Here is a 14,716-nt window from a genome sequence, read left to right on the forward strand (position 1 = left end):
TATATCTCAGGCAATCTATAGAATGGATGGATTCAACCTTGAATATATAACATTTTGTGTCCACTGGGCTTTGGATGACTTAAAACTTATTCTGAGACACTTTTAAGTGCTTTTCATCCATGTAGAAAAAGGGCCTAAAACTGTCACATGATCTACAGTATGTGGCTAGAAACTGCAGTATATATTATTGCCTCTAAAACCTCTAGACCTATTTGTGCACTTTCTGGGTGCAGCCAAATACATACAGTATACGTAACTCTTACTCTAATGCTCAGTCTCAGTTAAATTTTTTAAAATTAAAATTTATAGTATTTGTAATCCTGATTTTTCAAAGGAATACATTTTGCGTGTCTTTTTCACATACTTTAATTTTATATTGTCTTATCAGGGAAACGGACAAGATTTCTGAAGTGGTGATGCCCATTGTGTGGTTGGAAGAGGTGAGACTTTACACTGAGTCAGAAGACAGACGTTTACAGCATTTAGTCTTATGCATTACAAAGAGGAAAGTAAGGTGGCCATGAAGTGCAAAGCACAAATACAAAATAAATTGCAAAAACAAAAACTTGTAGCCCTGAGGTGCAGATTCAACATATAGAAACAAAAAATTGCCGCCCTGAATGGATGTCACATCAGGGCCAGCATAAGGAAGACATATGAATATTTTTCCTTTTTCCTTTTCCCCATGGAGGCACTGTTTCATTTTGGCACTCTCTATGACAGGGACTTCTATTAGTGAAGCAATGCAAAAATCAATGCAATTTCTCTTTAACAGAGCGCGTTCATTGATGGCCCAGTGCTCACCACCTTCCGCACTGCTCTGGTGGTGCTTCCTGCCATGATGAAATGTGTGCAGTACATCCTTATTGGGCTAGGTGTTGGCAGCATCCTTGTGGCCATAATACTACATCTACGCAAGAAGGTAAGCTACCTCCTGTATGCTCAGAGGGATCATCATCTTTAATAGTGAGGTAATGCAACATAATAATACAAAATAAACAAAATAAAAAATCTTGAAATAAAATATGAAATCTATGGGTAACTTAACTATATATCCCTCATTTACTTATAGCAGTGAAATTCTAATTGAGATTTGACAGTAGATGTGTCAACTTTTCCATCCTACAGGTCTGAGACACATTATTGACATTTGGCTCTTATCCAGAGTGACTTAGATTGGTTACAATTTTATCCATCTACACGGCTGAATATTTACTGAGGCATTTATGAGTTAAGTAGCTTGGAACATGAAAAGAGAATAATAAAGGTTCCACCGCCTTGTGGAATGCCACGAATAATGTTTTTTTTTCCTTGATACAAAGTCTCCAAGTGCAAAAGAAACTGTTCTCTTGATTACATATGATTGTTATATGATTGATTTCAATTGCATCATATTTTGAAGCCAGCACAGTAGAATCTCAGTTCTCTATCTCATCTAGTTAATGTTTTTCACCTGTGTTCTCTATTCTTTAAGCCCTGCCCTTTGTTCATGTCTTTGCTTTGTCTGGAAATTCTCATTGTGCATTTCTAACTTTGGTTGTGCTTTTTTAGTTAATCTGAAGAGACACTGTGTTCCATGTGATGTAACACAGCATGGCTGGCTTTAAAAAAATGCATCAGAATTCTTGTACACTACTTTGCTTTCAATAATTCTTTACTCTGTATGCTCTGAATCTAAATCTAAGACTGTTCTTAGGTCAAAAGATCTCTGACCAGTTTGGTAAGTAGTGTTGACTTTAATGCTGGGTTGTAATGGGTTACTATATCAGTCTTGTATTTTGTCTGCTTACGGTACAGAAGAGCGCAAGTGAGAAGGCTACTTTGCTCCTGCCTGATACAGACCAAAGTAATTCAACTTCTGAAAGAGCCTCCCTACTACAAGACACAGCGGACTGAGTAACCTACACGCCTTTACATCCCATTCACTTCACATCTACGCCTGTCAGGATTGGGTGTGTTGCCCAAGTCAGCAGCTTACATCCATTCAAATCACCGGAGATGAAGGGAAGTAACTCAGCAGAAACAAAGGACAGCTATGATGCATACAGATCACTTTGACCAGCAGATCAGTTTTAGCAGAGGAAACTAGTGGTATTTTCAGACTGTGCTCAGTACTCAGACTGGTGTTTTGAACCTGGTTTAAAACTATGTTTTTGTTTACTCACTCACATCCCTCATCATAGTTGGAGACTGATGGACTGTTAACAATACAATACCTCACAGGTCCTTTATACATAACCAATGCAGGAAGATGTGTAATCTTAACAAATTATGGATTCAGAACAGAATGCTGTGGCACAACATCTTGTCTTGTGAAAGAAGGACTGTATTTTCTTTTTACACAGTATCTTTGGAATGGATGTTTGTCATATCTGTGAAATGTTCCAGTATTGAAAATAAGGTTGTCATTAAATAAATACAAAATGTATGTTTCTACTGCAGAATTTTACTACATGTTCATCGGTGCACCAGCTGAGCCCTGGTGACAGGCTACAAGAGCTAGATTATGCCACACCTGGTATGACATGGTATGTCAAGGGCCCTTCCTGTATGAGGTACACCACCATTTTGTAGTTGAGTGAAACTTTTTTTACTTAGTTACTTTTACTTGATACTGCAACAAAACAAGTACATTATTTGGTCATATTTTAGGGTATTTGCCTTGAAGTAAAAACTTTTATTAAGCCCAGTATTTTCCCATTTCCAGAAGGTCTGTACAAGTGATTTTGCATCAAGGAAACTTGCATCATTTTTTGAAAAATGCAAATACTATTTTCAGTATCTTCAAAATAATCAGTTTGTTTTCTATTTTCAAAAGAATATTTCTGCCTTTATATTTTAAAAGCCTATATATAATTCAGCTCTCCAAAGTATACTTGACCTTAAATATCAAGCTGAACTTGCTCCAAAGCATTAATTTTAAGCATGCGGGGTGACAAAAAGCTGTTCATTCTGCACAAGCTGAACTAGACTGGAAACAATGAAAGGCATTCACATTTTTTTTCTCAAATATGTATTGTAGAGTGCCATATACATGGGGCTAAAGTCAGCATATTTTTTGCACATTTTCAAGAAATGCAAGCAATTATTTCCAGTATCATTTTGATGTTTGTGCAAGAGTTTCCCTTGTTTCTCCTATTAAATATACAACTTATAATTCTCCCATCAAAACTGATTTTAGAGTGCAATTACACTATTTAAAATTGTCCCTTAATGTTGTGGTCGGTGTTTATCACCATCACAGTAATATGTGTAATAGCAATGTTTATGCCAACTCTTGTTCAGACTGCTGTAATTAATTAAATGAGCTGATAATTAAATACTACTGATGCGGACTAACATTTTTAGCATTGTTTTGAAAGAAATACATGTTTGCGGTGCTTTATTGTAATAAATGTCACTGGACCCCCACGTCTGATTTCGAAGGAAACTGGATTAAGATGCACAATAAAAAATTCCAACATGAGATATCAACTGAGTTTGTGGCAGTGGTGTTCTTCAATATGACATGGACTTCAAACATACGATTCATCAGGTATGTATTTACCAATTTACCACGACATTTTGACATTGGTCTTCATCACACATTAAATTCAAAGGTTTATTTGGAAAGAGAAACAAAAATACATTTTTGGAAAAATACAGTGTTACAAAGTGAGGCATAATTTTATGTAACCACTCAAAACCTTTTTACTCCTTTTCACTGAAATGAATGCAACTGAATAATGCAAAGACACCTTGGCCCACTCAAACTACTGAATCTGCTGAAACCGTATGAAACAATACAAAGATTTCATTCTAACATCTTCAAACATGTCTTATTTGCCTCCAAAGACCAGGCATTAAAGAATCGTCCTGTGATAGACTGCTTGTACAAAATGACCTCAATTACAATTTATCAAATTACATCACATCACAAACTTAGTTTTATGTAATTTCATTTCTGTTAACTCCAGAAAAACAAACACTGAGGATATGATTAATCAAAAATTTGCAGGATGCACAAAACAAAGAACTCCCAATGACTTCAAAATGTGTTTAATGCATACAAATACTACTGCACATGTTTATTCATTGAAAGGTGCAGTAACAAAAGAGCTTAACTGCAATCCTCTGTTATAGTACACCTGCTAGATCTTGCAACTTTATCATTTCATATTGGGTAATGGTAATAGCAATATAAAATCACAAAAATATACTGACTTTAATATTCACTAGGTTTGTATTCTATTCTCCCCCAAAAAAAGTCCAACTCATTTTGCCTGCTGGCTTTACAGCTCTGGAAGTTTACCACAAATGGGATAAAACTTATGTATACCGAAACTGTATGTTGCATTGCATTCCACAGGACTGCTAGGCTAATTCTTATTAAATTCCACAAAAGAATAAGTTTGAAACATTTTCATCAATACTTAAACTTGATATAGTTAAACAACTGGTAGCATTGCTGGAAGAGGTAGCAATAATGAGGTTCCCAAGTTTTGTCCAACTAGGTATTGTTGAAAAGTTAATTATTAAATTTACAGTTTGCTGAAATATTTAGTTACCCCATCATTTACATTTCAGCAGTTAAATAAGACAAATTCAAAAGCTGCAATTACTCAGGTTAGAGCTGACTGATTTTGGTTGGCCACTACAAATCAAATGCCCAAGGAAAATCCTATAATAATTAAAAATAAGCAAAATCAAAGAAATTGTAAAATGAAAAGTTGACTCCATCAGTGGTGGTAAGATAATACTGGGAAAAGTAAAGAAAACTTAATGACCTTTATAATGTCAACTCACATTCTACATAATACCTTTTATGTTTTATTCAAAGCACAAATGAAAGGGTAAGGTCATCAGTATGTCACTGTACTGCCATTCTTGGATTAGGGATAAAATAAAATATACTTTAAATTGTTTACGATCATACAGACAGAGTTAAAACAGAGTCAACCGGTGTGCATTAGGAACATTAGCTCTTTTCAGAGGAAACGAAAGAGAGTAATTGAGATGATAGAGCTTGATAAGTTTGATTTATACTGTATAGAGAGTAACCGATATGGATATTTGGTGGACTTATGGGTGTAATTTTACAAATCAGATCTGGATTTCTGCAGTAATTAAAATTAATTTCAAATTCCAAGTGGCTGTACAAATACATGTATAAAGAAAGACTACAGGTACACTTCAAAATAAATTTATGTATGGTCTACATTAACACTAAACAAATGCTGCAACAGTTGTCCTACTTGTTTGTACATGTGCCAAAGGTATCTCAAGAGCAGACCCAAAAAGATTTATTGAAAGGATGACAGGCAACCACCAAATTAAATCTAAATATAGAAAGTTTTGTAACACTTGTGTAACACTTGTGGGATAGCCTGTGCATGGTGATTTTTATAGAAGCAAAAACAAGCCAGTAACTTGCTTTCATATTGCAGGACATCCCTCAATCATGATAATTACCAGTGTTTCAGAACAAGCTGATAAAGGAAGGTACAACCACAAAATCAAACTAAATATCTTGAAAACATATAACCATAAAAACATCAATAATTAAACACACACAAATTGAAAGTGGTCAGATTTCTTATAACTATTCATAAAAATAATGGTTTCACTCTTTGCAAAAATGTTTTCTACAACTGGAAAACCTAAAGCAACAGAAACAGTTCAAAATAAAGTAGTGTATTTGTGAAAACAAGACTCTTAAACATATGTTTGAATATAAAGACAATAAAGTAAAAGTATTTTACAGTAGTAAAGAACTTGTTTGACATTTCGTAACTAAATGATTACAGACCACAACAGGCAGGTATGCCGTAAGAATCTGTCTTTTGAAACATTCTGATGTTTCAAAACAATTTCACAGTATTAGAGCAAATTGGGTTGATGCAGTTAAAGACCAGTCCCTCCCTGGAAGATTCTACAGTGCTACTATGATTATAACCCTTACCTTTGCACTGTCTTGAGCTTTTGTATTTGAAAACAAACCCTGAGCCATTATGAATTCAGCCTTAAAGTTAATGGCTGCCATTAATACCGGGGCAAGCTTTGCTACACAACCCTGACGACAGGCTTGACAATTTCTTCAATCTCCGATGACAGAGGAATGTGGAGGTGTGAATCGCAATTAGGCTGGTTAAATGTGACACTCATGAGTGCATTTCTATATGCTAAGATGGGCAGAATTCAATGTGAATCTTTTTGGTTTGCTTAGCATGTCAGATTTCTACCAAATGTTACGAGCGATCAAGAATATTGCATGTGACTCAAGTTGGCTGTGTCACCGGCATCTACTGCACCCTACTCATCTGTGCGGAAGAGATGCATTTGGCAGTGCTGGAGGAAGACGCTCAGTGTTTGGAAAACATGTCTGCATGGCACACAGTGATAGAACCCCGTAACCTGTCCTTCTGCCCATCTGAGGGAACCCATGCCGTGGCTGCACACGCTACAGCGTCTCATCCCCTCCGTGGTCTGATGCACCTCCTCATGCTTGCTCAAGGCAGAGTGTTGGCTGAACACCTCCTCACAGGACGAACAGGGGAACGACTCCTCACCCTCCTGCGCTTGCCGTATCTTACACTCTTGGTCATCCTTCACCCCCTTTCTTCCCTCCTTCCTCTCTGGATCGTCTCCAGTGTCTTTCGGTTGCTTCAGCACAGGGTTCCTCTTTTGGCTGGATTTCAAGTGCGTGTGGTAATGTCTGCTTAGGTTGCAGCGGTGACGATAAGCCTTGTCGCAATGTGGGCACTGGAAGAGCTGTCTGTGGGCTACCTGCTCAACTGACTTGCGGGCCCTTTTGCCTCTCTGCATCCTTTTCTGTTTTTGCGCATGGTGGGTCTTGAGGTGTGCCCAGTGTGATAAATGGTCAGAAAAGACTTTGTTGCAAAAGTGGCATGGATATAGTTCTCTTCTCTTTGTCTTCCTTCCAACTACTGTGACTCTTCGCTCCCCATCTACCTCTTGCCTACGGTGTTGCTCTTTCCTGTGTAAGTAGAGTTTAGAGGTCTGTGAAAAGACCATGTCGCAAGAGCGGCAGGGGAACAAGTTGCCCGTGTGTCTTTGCTTTCTCCTTTTCTTCCGCTTCACCTTCTTTGTATGGCACCGTGTCTGGTGCTGAGAAAGAGAGAGTGAGTGGCAGAAAACCTTATCACAAGATGGACAAGGGAACCTGTCACCACCCTGCTTCCAGAACCTGGCCTGCGCCCTTTTCCACTCCAGAGGGTGTCTGAGGCGTTGGTGGCAGGCTAAGCCTGCCCGAGAGCGGAACCCTCTGGGACACAATGAACAGAGATGGGACCTGGTGGGGGGTGGGGGGTTGGATGTAAATGAGGGCGGGGCTGAGGAGGAAGGGGTCGGCACCTGTGGCATCAGATGAGGGGCTGTGGGCAAGGCTGTGTGAGGCCACAGTGCACGTTTGTCTCCCAGCGTATGGCAGCCCGCCTGCTGGTGGTGGAGGAGTGCTGGCTTGTGGCTGAAGGCTCTCCCACAAAGGGCGCAAGCATAAGGACCGCTATCTTGGCATGGGATCTGGCAGGTGAATGGCCATACCTCCAGGCCCTGGTTCTCTGGGACAGCGGTGTGCTGTTGTAGTATGTGATTGGTAAGGCTGGCTGTACATGAGAAGCTTCGCTGGCAGAGCTGGCACTGCAGGGTGGCATGGGAGCGCTTGTGGAGCTGCAGGCTGGAGAGCAGGGCAAACTCTTGTCCACAGACATAGCAGCGGTGTGGCTTGCGCAAGGCATGGTCTCTCTGCTGGTGGCGCACAAGCGCCGCCAGCTCAAGAAAGCTCCGGCCACACTCATTGCACCTAAACACATCTTTAGGTACCTGCGGCTTTGGACTTCGCTTTTCTCCCTGCTGCACTGCCTGAGCTCCAAGCTTGGCCAGCTGAGAGGAGTCTGTTTTGGTAGTGCAGTTTCCAAAGGCATCCTGAAGTCTCACTGCACCCACTCCAATGGGGACTGCATCCATCTTCTCTCTACAACACCAAGGGTTTGCATTAAGAGTGACAGGTTCATTTCTTTGTATTTTTAAAACAAACACAGTAAATAAAACTCTATTCATATGTGGGTGAAAATTCTGAGCAACCAAGACGCCACAGAATGGGGCGTGTAGCGAAGTACACGCATAATTCGTTGAAAAAGCAAGTGGTGAATGCCTCTCCTTATCTCGTCATTTTACGCTTAATTCATTGAAGCGTTTACTCTATACTGTGATATGGCAAGCAGAATCAGAAGCAGAAGCCTCTAGCTATGTCTAGTGAAAAAGTGGCAAAAGCTTTCTTTCAATGTACCGTAGTAACTTCGACGACAAGAAATTTAGGTCCCGCGATTTTTATTTTCGTACTTCTGAAATTAACGCCGACTTTACAGTCTAAACAACAAGCACCGTTCCTAGAAACCACATCCTCTCTCCAAGGAAAAGCGTTTCCAAAACTTTCACCAACATTACCGAATATCCCATAGAACACTACTTTAAATTACTAATCAAGCAGCCTTGCCATTGGGCTAGCAAGCCTCCTCAAAACTCATCACGCTAAATTACTTTTTAAGTCTTTTGAACTCAAGCAGCTAGCAGTTAGCTACAACCATTTGTTAGCCAGATGGCTAGAATTTATTTTTGCTAAATCTCAAACCTCTATTCAAAACCATATTCTGAAATGCAAAGTCTGATAACAAAGAAACACAGTCATGTATACTGTATACAGTATACTTTCTTATACATAATTATTAGCCAGCTGAACTTACTTTCGTTTTATGTTTTCTCGTCTCTTGTATGCCACGTGTTTCGATAAACAACGCAACAACTTCACACGGCGGCTAGCTCGCTTAAATGACTACAAGTACCAAAGTCACTTATGTGAAACAGGTAACTGCAATTCGAAACAACCATCTGTTTCCGGTTCCCCGATATCAAAATAAAAGTAACCAGCTGTCAACCCGTTTCTTTCCGCTGAAATGTGTTTTCAGAAAATATTTTCTAACATAGTAAATAATAAGCTAAAATACTAATGTTACAACGTGCACATAATGGAATAGGGCATACATGCAATGTACAGAGTGCACAGAATCAGCAATGTCAAGCATGTAATATTTAGGGTATTGGAATTCTTTCTGGGGTTAGTGTTGATCCAATGTTGTCATTTTCCTCTTTCTAAAATTTGTTCATTTGACCGACCAATCAGGCAATTCCCCAATTTTCTTTAACTGACAATGACAACTGTAAAACTGACCATGAGTGGAGAAAAAAGTTACACTGGGGCAGGCTGCTGTCAACATATCAGAACTAGTAGAATTATTGAATATAAAGGCTCCAAGCACTACAGTGATTTGTTTAGTGCATACGGTTTGTTTGATCATCTTTGTGAGGATGTGGGTCTTGTGCAGGTCACTGACTCATTACTGATTCATTCAATTCTTCCAGTGCATCCAGTGCATTCATCCTATGACTATGTGAATCTTGTTTCGTTTGCTCAGCGTGCTTCCTTCTCTCACCACAGGGCAACTCCATCCATGGTGATTCTGTGTTCTATTTTAATATAAGGTAACTGCGCTATCCTGGAAAAATCTAAAGATTAAATTAGCTTGTAATACTGAGACTACAACATTTCTTTGTTATTCTTGATTATTTTTCATAAGAATATGTCAGCAATTTCTTAAGTTGTGTAGTGGCATGCAGTATCAAAAGAGTTCTGTTTTTCACAAAAAAGGATCTATTTTATGGTATACATCAGTATTTCACTTCAGAGAAGTGCAGCCATCTAGCAGTATGTTTATTTATGTAGACACTGCTTTTTCATCATCAACTACCACCATTCAAGATCTTCACTGATGTAAATACTTAATAGAACTAAGGAAGGAATGAAAATCAATGAAACTAGTTATGGTTGCATTGAGACTGAAACTGAATGTCATCCACCCTATGTATTAACCACACCATTTGTCATTTAGGTTCATTTGCTAATATTGTTGTTGGATACTTAACAAATCAATGAACGTATCAGTGAACTGGATCTTTGTACTGAACTAAAATGATTCAGTTCAGTAAAAACAACCAAAATGCCCATCACTAATACAAAATAGCGATACTTCTTAACCATTGACTTAAACTGAATGCTGTCATCTCAATGCACACTGCCTGCTGCCATTGAAGACAAATACAGCACATAAACAAATAAGGAAAATGCATCCAAAAAGCAAACACTAAAATGTTTCATAATGTCCCTATTTTACTCATTATTTCATGATACGTCCCCCTAGAAAGAGAGCCTCCGAAAGGAAGGAGGAGGTAAATTTGATGTGCTGCCCCCCTATCAGGGCAAATGACTTCATAATCTCCAATGCATTGTTTAACTTCAAACGGCCCTTACCACTGCACCAGCAATTCAGACGTGGAGGAGGGAAGAAGAATAAGGACTTTGTCTTCTGGATTGAAAACACACAGATGTGCCTCCCCATTGTATTGCTGTCTCTGTCTTTCCTGTGTTCCTGTGCTAATTGGCTCAGTGAATGCAATTTTACTTGCAGGTCTAAAATATACTGAGACTAATTTTTAGCAGAATTTAGATTTCTCTCCCAATTCTCCCTTGTAAGATTCAAAATCCCCCTGAGTCAACGGCCATATAGCAACTCAAAGGGGGGAAAACCTTGTGGAGGCTTGGGGAACCTCCCAGACAGCAAACAGGGGGTAAATCATTTTATCCCCTTACTGAGTGTCCCAACTCACATGACACAACTTGTCTGTTTCAGGAGTGATGAGATGGGAGGTTGGATTCTCGGTTTTCCGGTCTGTGGACCAGCGTTTATTAAGGAGAACTCATCTATGGCTCACCCTTATGGGTTCACCAACAGAAAATAATGAACTAAAATATACAAAAAGAATAAACAGTAGAGAAAGGTAAACAGAAAACAAGACCTTTTAGGGTCCTGATGACTTATGGACTTTCGTCTCTTTCACTTCCTCGCTTTTATCTTCTCACTGCTTTCCCCGGCCCTTCAGTGCAGATACAAAAGGTCTTTTATAGCTGATGCTTGCAACAGCGGTCATTATGTTCACGTTGCCCATGTCCGCCAGCTCCTTCTGTGTCCGAGAGGGCTTCGTTGTTTTCCCCTTGCCATTCCACACACACAGACGCATGCCACATATATATTTGTGAACTTAGCAATAGCATTCACAAGGGAAATTATAACATTTTTCATAAGCAGAAAAAACTAATAAGAATATATTTTGCAGCTATATAATATCTTTATTCCTATTTAACCATGGTTGTCAATAAATATGAGAACACCACTTACATATTGACAGACACACACCTGGTCTGTGTTTGCCATACAGTAAGATCATGTTATCTTGATGTGAGGTATATTGTTTTTTCCCTTTTGTCAATATAAAACAGCTTAAATCACCTTTTTGATTGCTGTCAGTCTAAATGCTCATTTATACAACAGTAAAAGTTACTCATTATCACAGTCATTAATGATTGATAAAATCAGTATTAAACATTTCATGAAAAAAACCTCCATGTTTACCTCCATGTCAGCTTCTATAAATACAGTGATATTTCTTTGAATGTTCAGTATCTCCTTTAGTAACAGTTGTCACTGAACTAGATTACAACCACTATGTGAATTATTTTTTCAAATCACCGTCAAGTTCACAGACAGAAAATGTGTCTGTGTGATGTGGGTGAACTTCTGTCCGTTAAAATTGTTGCTACAGATTTTCTACAGTTCTGCAGAATGTAGTTTGCTTGGCTATACCAAACTGTAGTGTTTCATTACCGTAACCACATTAGCTTTACCACAACATTGTGCTGTCCTGTTAGAATACAATTGCAAATTTGCTGTGCTGACTCTTTCTGAGACAACTCAGTTAACAGTTACCCGGATGGGTAGTGATAGTAGCGTATCTCAGAAAAAAATAGAATTCTGTACCTGTTATCTTTATAGCACACAATTAAATGTTCCTCTATCATTATTTCTATTTACAGTGTAAGCACTACATTACAAATAAAAACAGCAAAATATAACTTGCTGTTCTTTCCGCTGCAATGATTTCTCATTTTTCATTGAATTGTATCCTGAAATCCCTGTTGTTTTTCTACAGAAAACTGTAACCTTATTCTGGCAAATAATTACACAAGCTGACATTATTGTAGTTTGACAAAAACAGGCCTTTTCTTGGGTGTACTGTCCTTCATGATGCCAGCCTCATCTTCTTGTCTTGCTCCAGATGGTGAGCATGCCAAACTTATGGCTCCCCCGGTACCGTCAAAGAGGGAGGATGGAAGGCAGTACCTCCCCACAGCGGGCACTAATTCGCAGGCTGGACAGGTGGTCTGCTCTGGTCGGTCCAATGTTCAGGATGGCAATTGGAATTTTGCTTTCACTAGCTGCCAGAATGAATCTGTACGCAGAATAAACCTGTAGACATAGACATGCTAGTAAACGTACTTACAGGCACACACAGTACTTTTAAGCCATATGCATGGTAGGCTAGCGAGCCCTGGATCTGAATCTGGGGTGTGTACTCTCAGTTCTTTTGATTAATAATTGGTATAAAGGGCTTTTTAACTCTTGACAAATTCATCTTAATTTTGCAATATATCAGATGACTATTTGTTTAATTCAGATGTTTGTTGGTACATCTAAATTGCAAAGGCCATGCTACTGTAGCACGTGAGTTTCCAGATGGTAACTGGGGTTCATTTTGAAGAATACCAGTGGCTCACAGGAAAACATTAAGAACATCCATTACCACAGAGCCTAATTATCAGCCTCATACCGCCATGGAATGATAATGCAATTTCTACCTGAAGTGCAACAAATTAGATTAGTGTATCTGTAGTTATCAACACACCTGCAAGGAGGAGCCGACGACAAGCACTCCATCTGATTCCGCCAGTCTTTGGTGCACAAAGTCAACTGTTTTCCGGGCCACAGTGTCCCCAAAGAATGTGACCTCTGGCTTCAGCATGCCCCTGCAGTCTTCACATGACGGGACTTGAAATTGCTGGACCTGCTCATCAGAGAGGAAGACATCCCCATCCGGCGCCACATCCGTTGCCTCTGCTGCCCATCCATGGTTCAGGGCCGCAAAGCGGGCCTGTAATGTTTCCCGGTCAGAAACGGACCCGCAGTCCAGACACACCACCCTAAGGAGCACAAAATCAAACCAGGTAAATCTAACCCAACAGCAACCACAAGCATGCATGAAAACCCATGGGTGATGAGATTTGCAGATGGAGAACTGAGCTGCAAATTCACAGTGTTCAATTCTGAGAAAGAGCACTGTATATACTCATGTGGTGCGGAAATGGTTGAACTGCATCAGTTTGAACTGTTGGTAGAAGAGGATGAGATTTAAGGTGCCACACAAAGTATACTTTTTACTCGATGTGCTCTTTGATTACTCCCGTGTCTCCTTCCCGCTACAATGACAGCAGACAGTGACACATTACAATAGTCTACGTTAGTACTACTAATCTATTTGTGCTATTGTTGCTTTAAAATAATACCTAAAATAATCTCATGACTAATTCATGTACTTTCAGTCATGTTGGCATATACATATAGATAAATACCTATATAGTATGTATAAAATTACTAAAAATACTAATTTATTCCTGCTACTGTTGATAAAACAATCTGATTAATCTTACTAACATACATTTTATTTGTAATTCTAAATACATTTCACACAAAGCAAAACAGTCATGACAAATAGATTATAATCATTTGAGATGTGAATTAAGTCCATAAAAATCTGGCCCTAATGCTGGCTTCATCTGAAACTAGTTATATTAATTGATTATTAATTTTCCAGACAATCATCATGAAGAGCATTTTTTTATACACAGAACTAACAAAATAAAAAAAATGAAAACTTTCAATGAGGAGGCTGGTTGCTAACACTGTACACAGAATTTACGTATCATGGTGGGTCACCTACCTAGCCACCCTCCTACCTGTGCGCGCAGCCGTGTAGCTCAGTCAACTGCTGATGTCCCGCCTTAGAATGTAGCGCATCAACGTTCTGGGTCACGAGCCAGTGCACCTTCCCCAGAGCTTCCCAGCTGCGCAATGCTAGGTGTGCCGAGTTTGGCCCGTGCGAAGAGAACTGAGGCCATCCAACATAGTTGCGAGCCCAGTAGCGCTGGCGAGCCTTGAAACTCCGCAGAAACTCAGCATGCTGGATGGGTCGTCTGTCTGTGCGAGCATACAGTCCAACTCCTTCTGACCGGTAGTCAGGTATGCCTGATTCAGTGGAGAGCCCAGCACCAGTGATCACAAAGAGTCTTTTGGTTTGTGTCACAAAGCTCTGAAGCTGTTCCAGTGCCTCCAAGCTTATAGGTACACTGGCTGGCACAAAGCACAGACTGCTGGCAGACACTGCGGAACTGAACCTTCTGGTATCCACAAGCCATCGCACCAATCTCCAACGCAGCAACATCTTCAGGCAAACAGGGTTTAAGAACAATTCTGGTCTTCACACAGAACTTGCAATGGTCAAAACCTAAAGGGGGAGAAGAGATGCACACATCACTGCAGCATAAACCTTCTAATATAAACTCAATAGGTCAAACAGGACAAAGGTGAACAAAGCACCTGATAGCAGAACAGGCAGGACGAACAAGAGAGTAGCAGTATATAAAACATGTGGTTGCAGAGGTACAGATTTGCAGTTCATCACCTCGAACTTTGAGCATCATTTAAATACCCAC

The 14,716-nt window shown here is 39.6% G+C and overlaps 3 protein-coding genes across 3 annotated transcripts; 1 reads left to right on the forward strand and 2 right to left on the reverse strand.

Annotated features, from left to right (window-relative positions):
- The first annotated feature begins 350 nt into the window (after positions 1 to 350).
- On the forward strand, positions 351 to 2,685 carry LOC118776800 (scavenger receptor class B member 1-like). Its single transcript, XM_036527369.1, has 3 exons — positions 351 to 440; positions 776 to 922; positions 1,798 to 2,685. The coding sequence occupies exons 1-3, from the start codon at positions 417 to 419 to the stop codon at positions 1,894 to 1,896; spliced, it is 270 nt and encodes an 89-aa protein (XP_036383262.1). The 5' UTR covers positions 351 to 416; the 3' UTR covers positions 1,897 to 2,685.
- A 3,222-nt stretch (positions 2,686 to 5,907) lies between these two features.
- Positions 5,908 to 8,808, reverse strand: si:ch211-148l7.4 (uncharacterized protein LOC563603 homolog). The gene is made up of 2 exons (XM_036527774.1): positions 8,742 to 8,808; positions 5,908 to 7,972 (listed from the first exon to the last, which is right to left on the reverse strand). The coding sequence occupies exon 2, from the start codon at positions 7,963 to 7,965 to the stop codon at positions 6,292 to 6,294; it is 1,674 nt and encodes a 557-aa protein (XP_036383667.1). The 5' UTR covers positions 7,966 to 7,972; positions 8,742 to 8,808; the 3' UTR covers positions 5,908 to 6,291.
- A 2,802-nt stretch (positions 8,809 to 11,610) lies between these two features.
- Positions 11,611 to 14,470, reverse strand: sirt4 (sirtuin 4). Its single transcript, XM_036527653.1, has 3 exons — positions 13,961 to 14,470; positions 12,853 to 13,147; positions 11,611 to 12,416 (listed from the first exon to the last, which is right to left on the reverse strand). Exons 1-3 carry the CDS (start codon positions 14,443 to 14,445, stop codon positions 12,264 to 12,266), a joined length of 933 nt encoding a protein of 310 aa, XP_036383546.1. The 5' UTR covers positions 14,446 to 14,470; the 3' UTR covers positions 11,611 to 12,263.
- Between the last annotated feature and the right edge of the window lie 246 nt (positions 14,471 to 14,716).

Source organism: Megalops cyprinoides, chromosome 4 (assembly GCF_013368585.1).
Source record: "Megalops cyprinoides isolate fMegCyp1 chromosome 4, fMegCyp1.pri, whole genome shotgun sequence".
Taxonomy (NCBI): Eukaryota; Metazoa; Chordata; class Actinopteri; order Elopiformes; family Megalopidae; genus Megalops; species Megalops cyprinoides.

Excerpts from the sequence above, each read along its gene's own strand:
- sirt4 (XM_036527653.1), bottom strand. The coding sequence starts at position 14,445 with ATGTTGCTGCGTTGGAGATTGGTGCGATGGCTTGTGGATACCAGAAGG. Across the intron at positions 13,148-13,960 it reads CTACACGGCTGCGCGCACAG|GGTGGTGTGTCTGGACTGCG; the intron begins GTAGGAGGGTGG and ends TGTGCTCCTTAG. Across the intron at positions 12,417-12,852 it reads TCGTCGGCTCCTCCTTGCAG|GTTTATTCTGCGTACAGATT; the intron begins GTGTGTTGATAA and ends CTATGTCTACAG.
- si:ch211-148l7.4 (XM_036527774.1), bottom strand. The coding sequence starts at position 7,965 with ATGGATGCAGTCCCCATTGGAGTGGGTGCAGTGAGACTTCAGGATGCC.
- LOC118776800 (XM_036527369.1), top strand. The coding sequence starts at position 417 with ATGCCCATTGTGTGGTTGGAAGAG. Across the intron at positions 441-775 it reads CCATTGTGTGGTTGGAAGAG|AGCGCGTTCATTGATGGCCC; the intron begins GTGAGACTTTAC and ends TCTCTTTAACAG. Across the intron at positions 923-1,797 it reads TACTACATCTACGCAAGAAG|AAGAGCGCAAGTGAGAAGGC; the intron begins GTAAGCTACCTC and ends CTTACGGTACAG.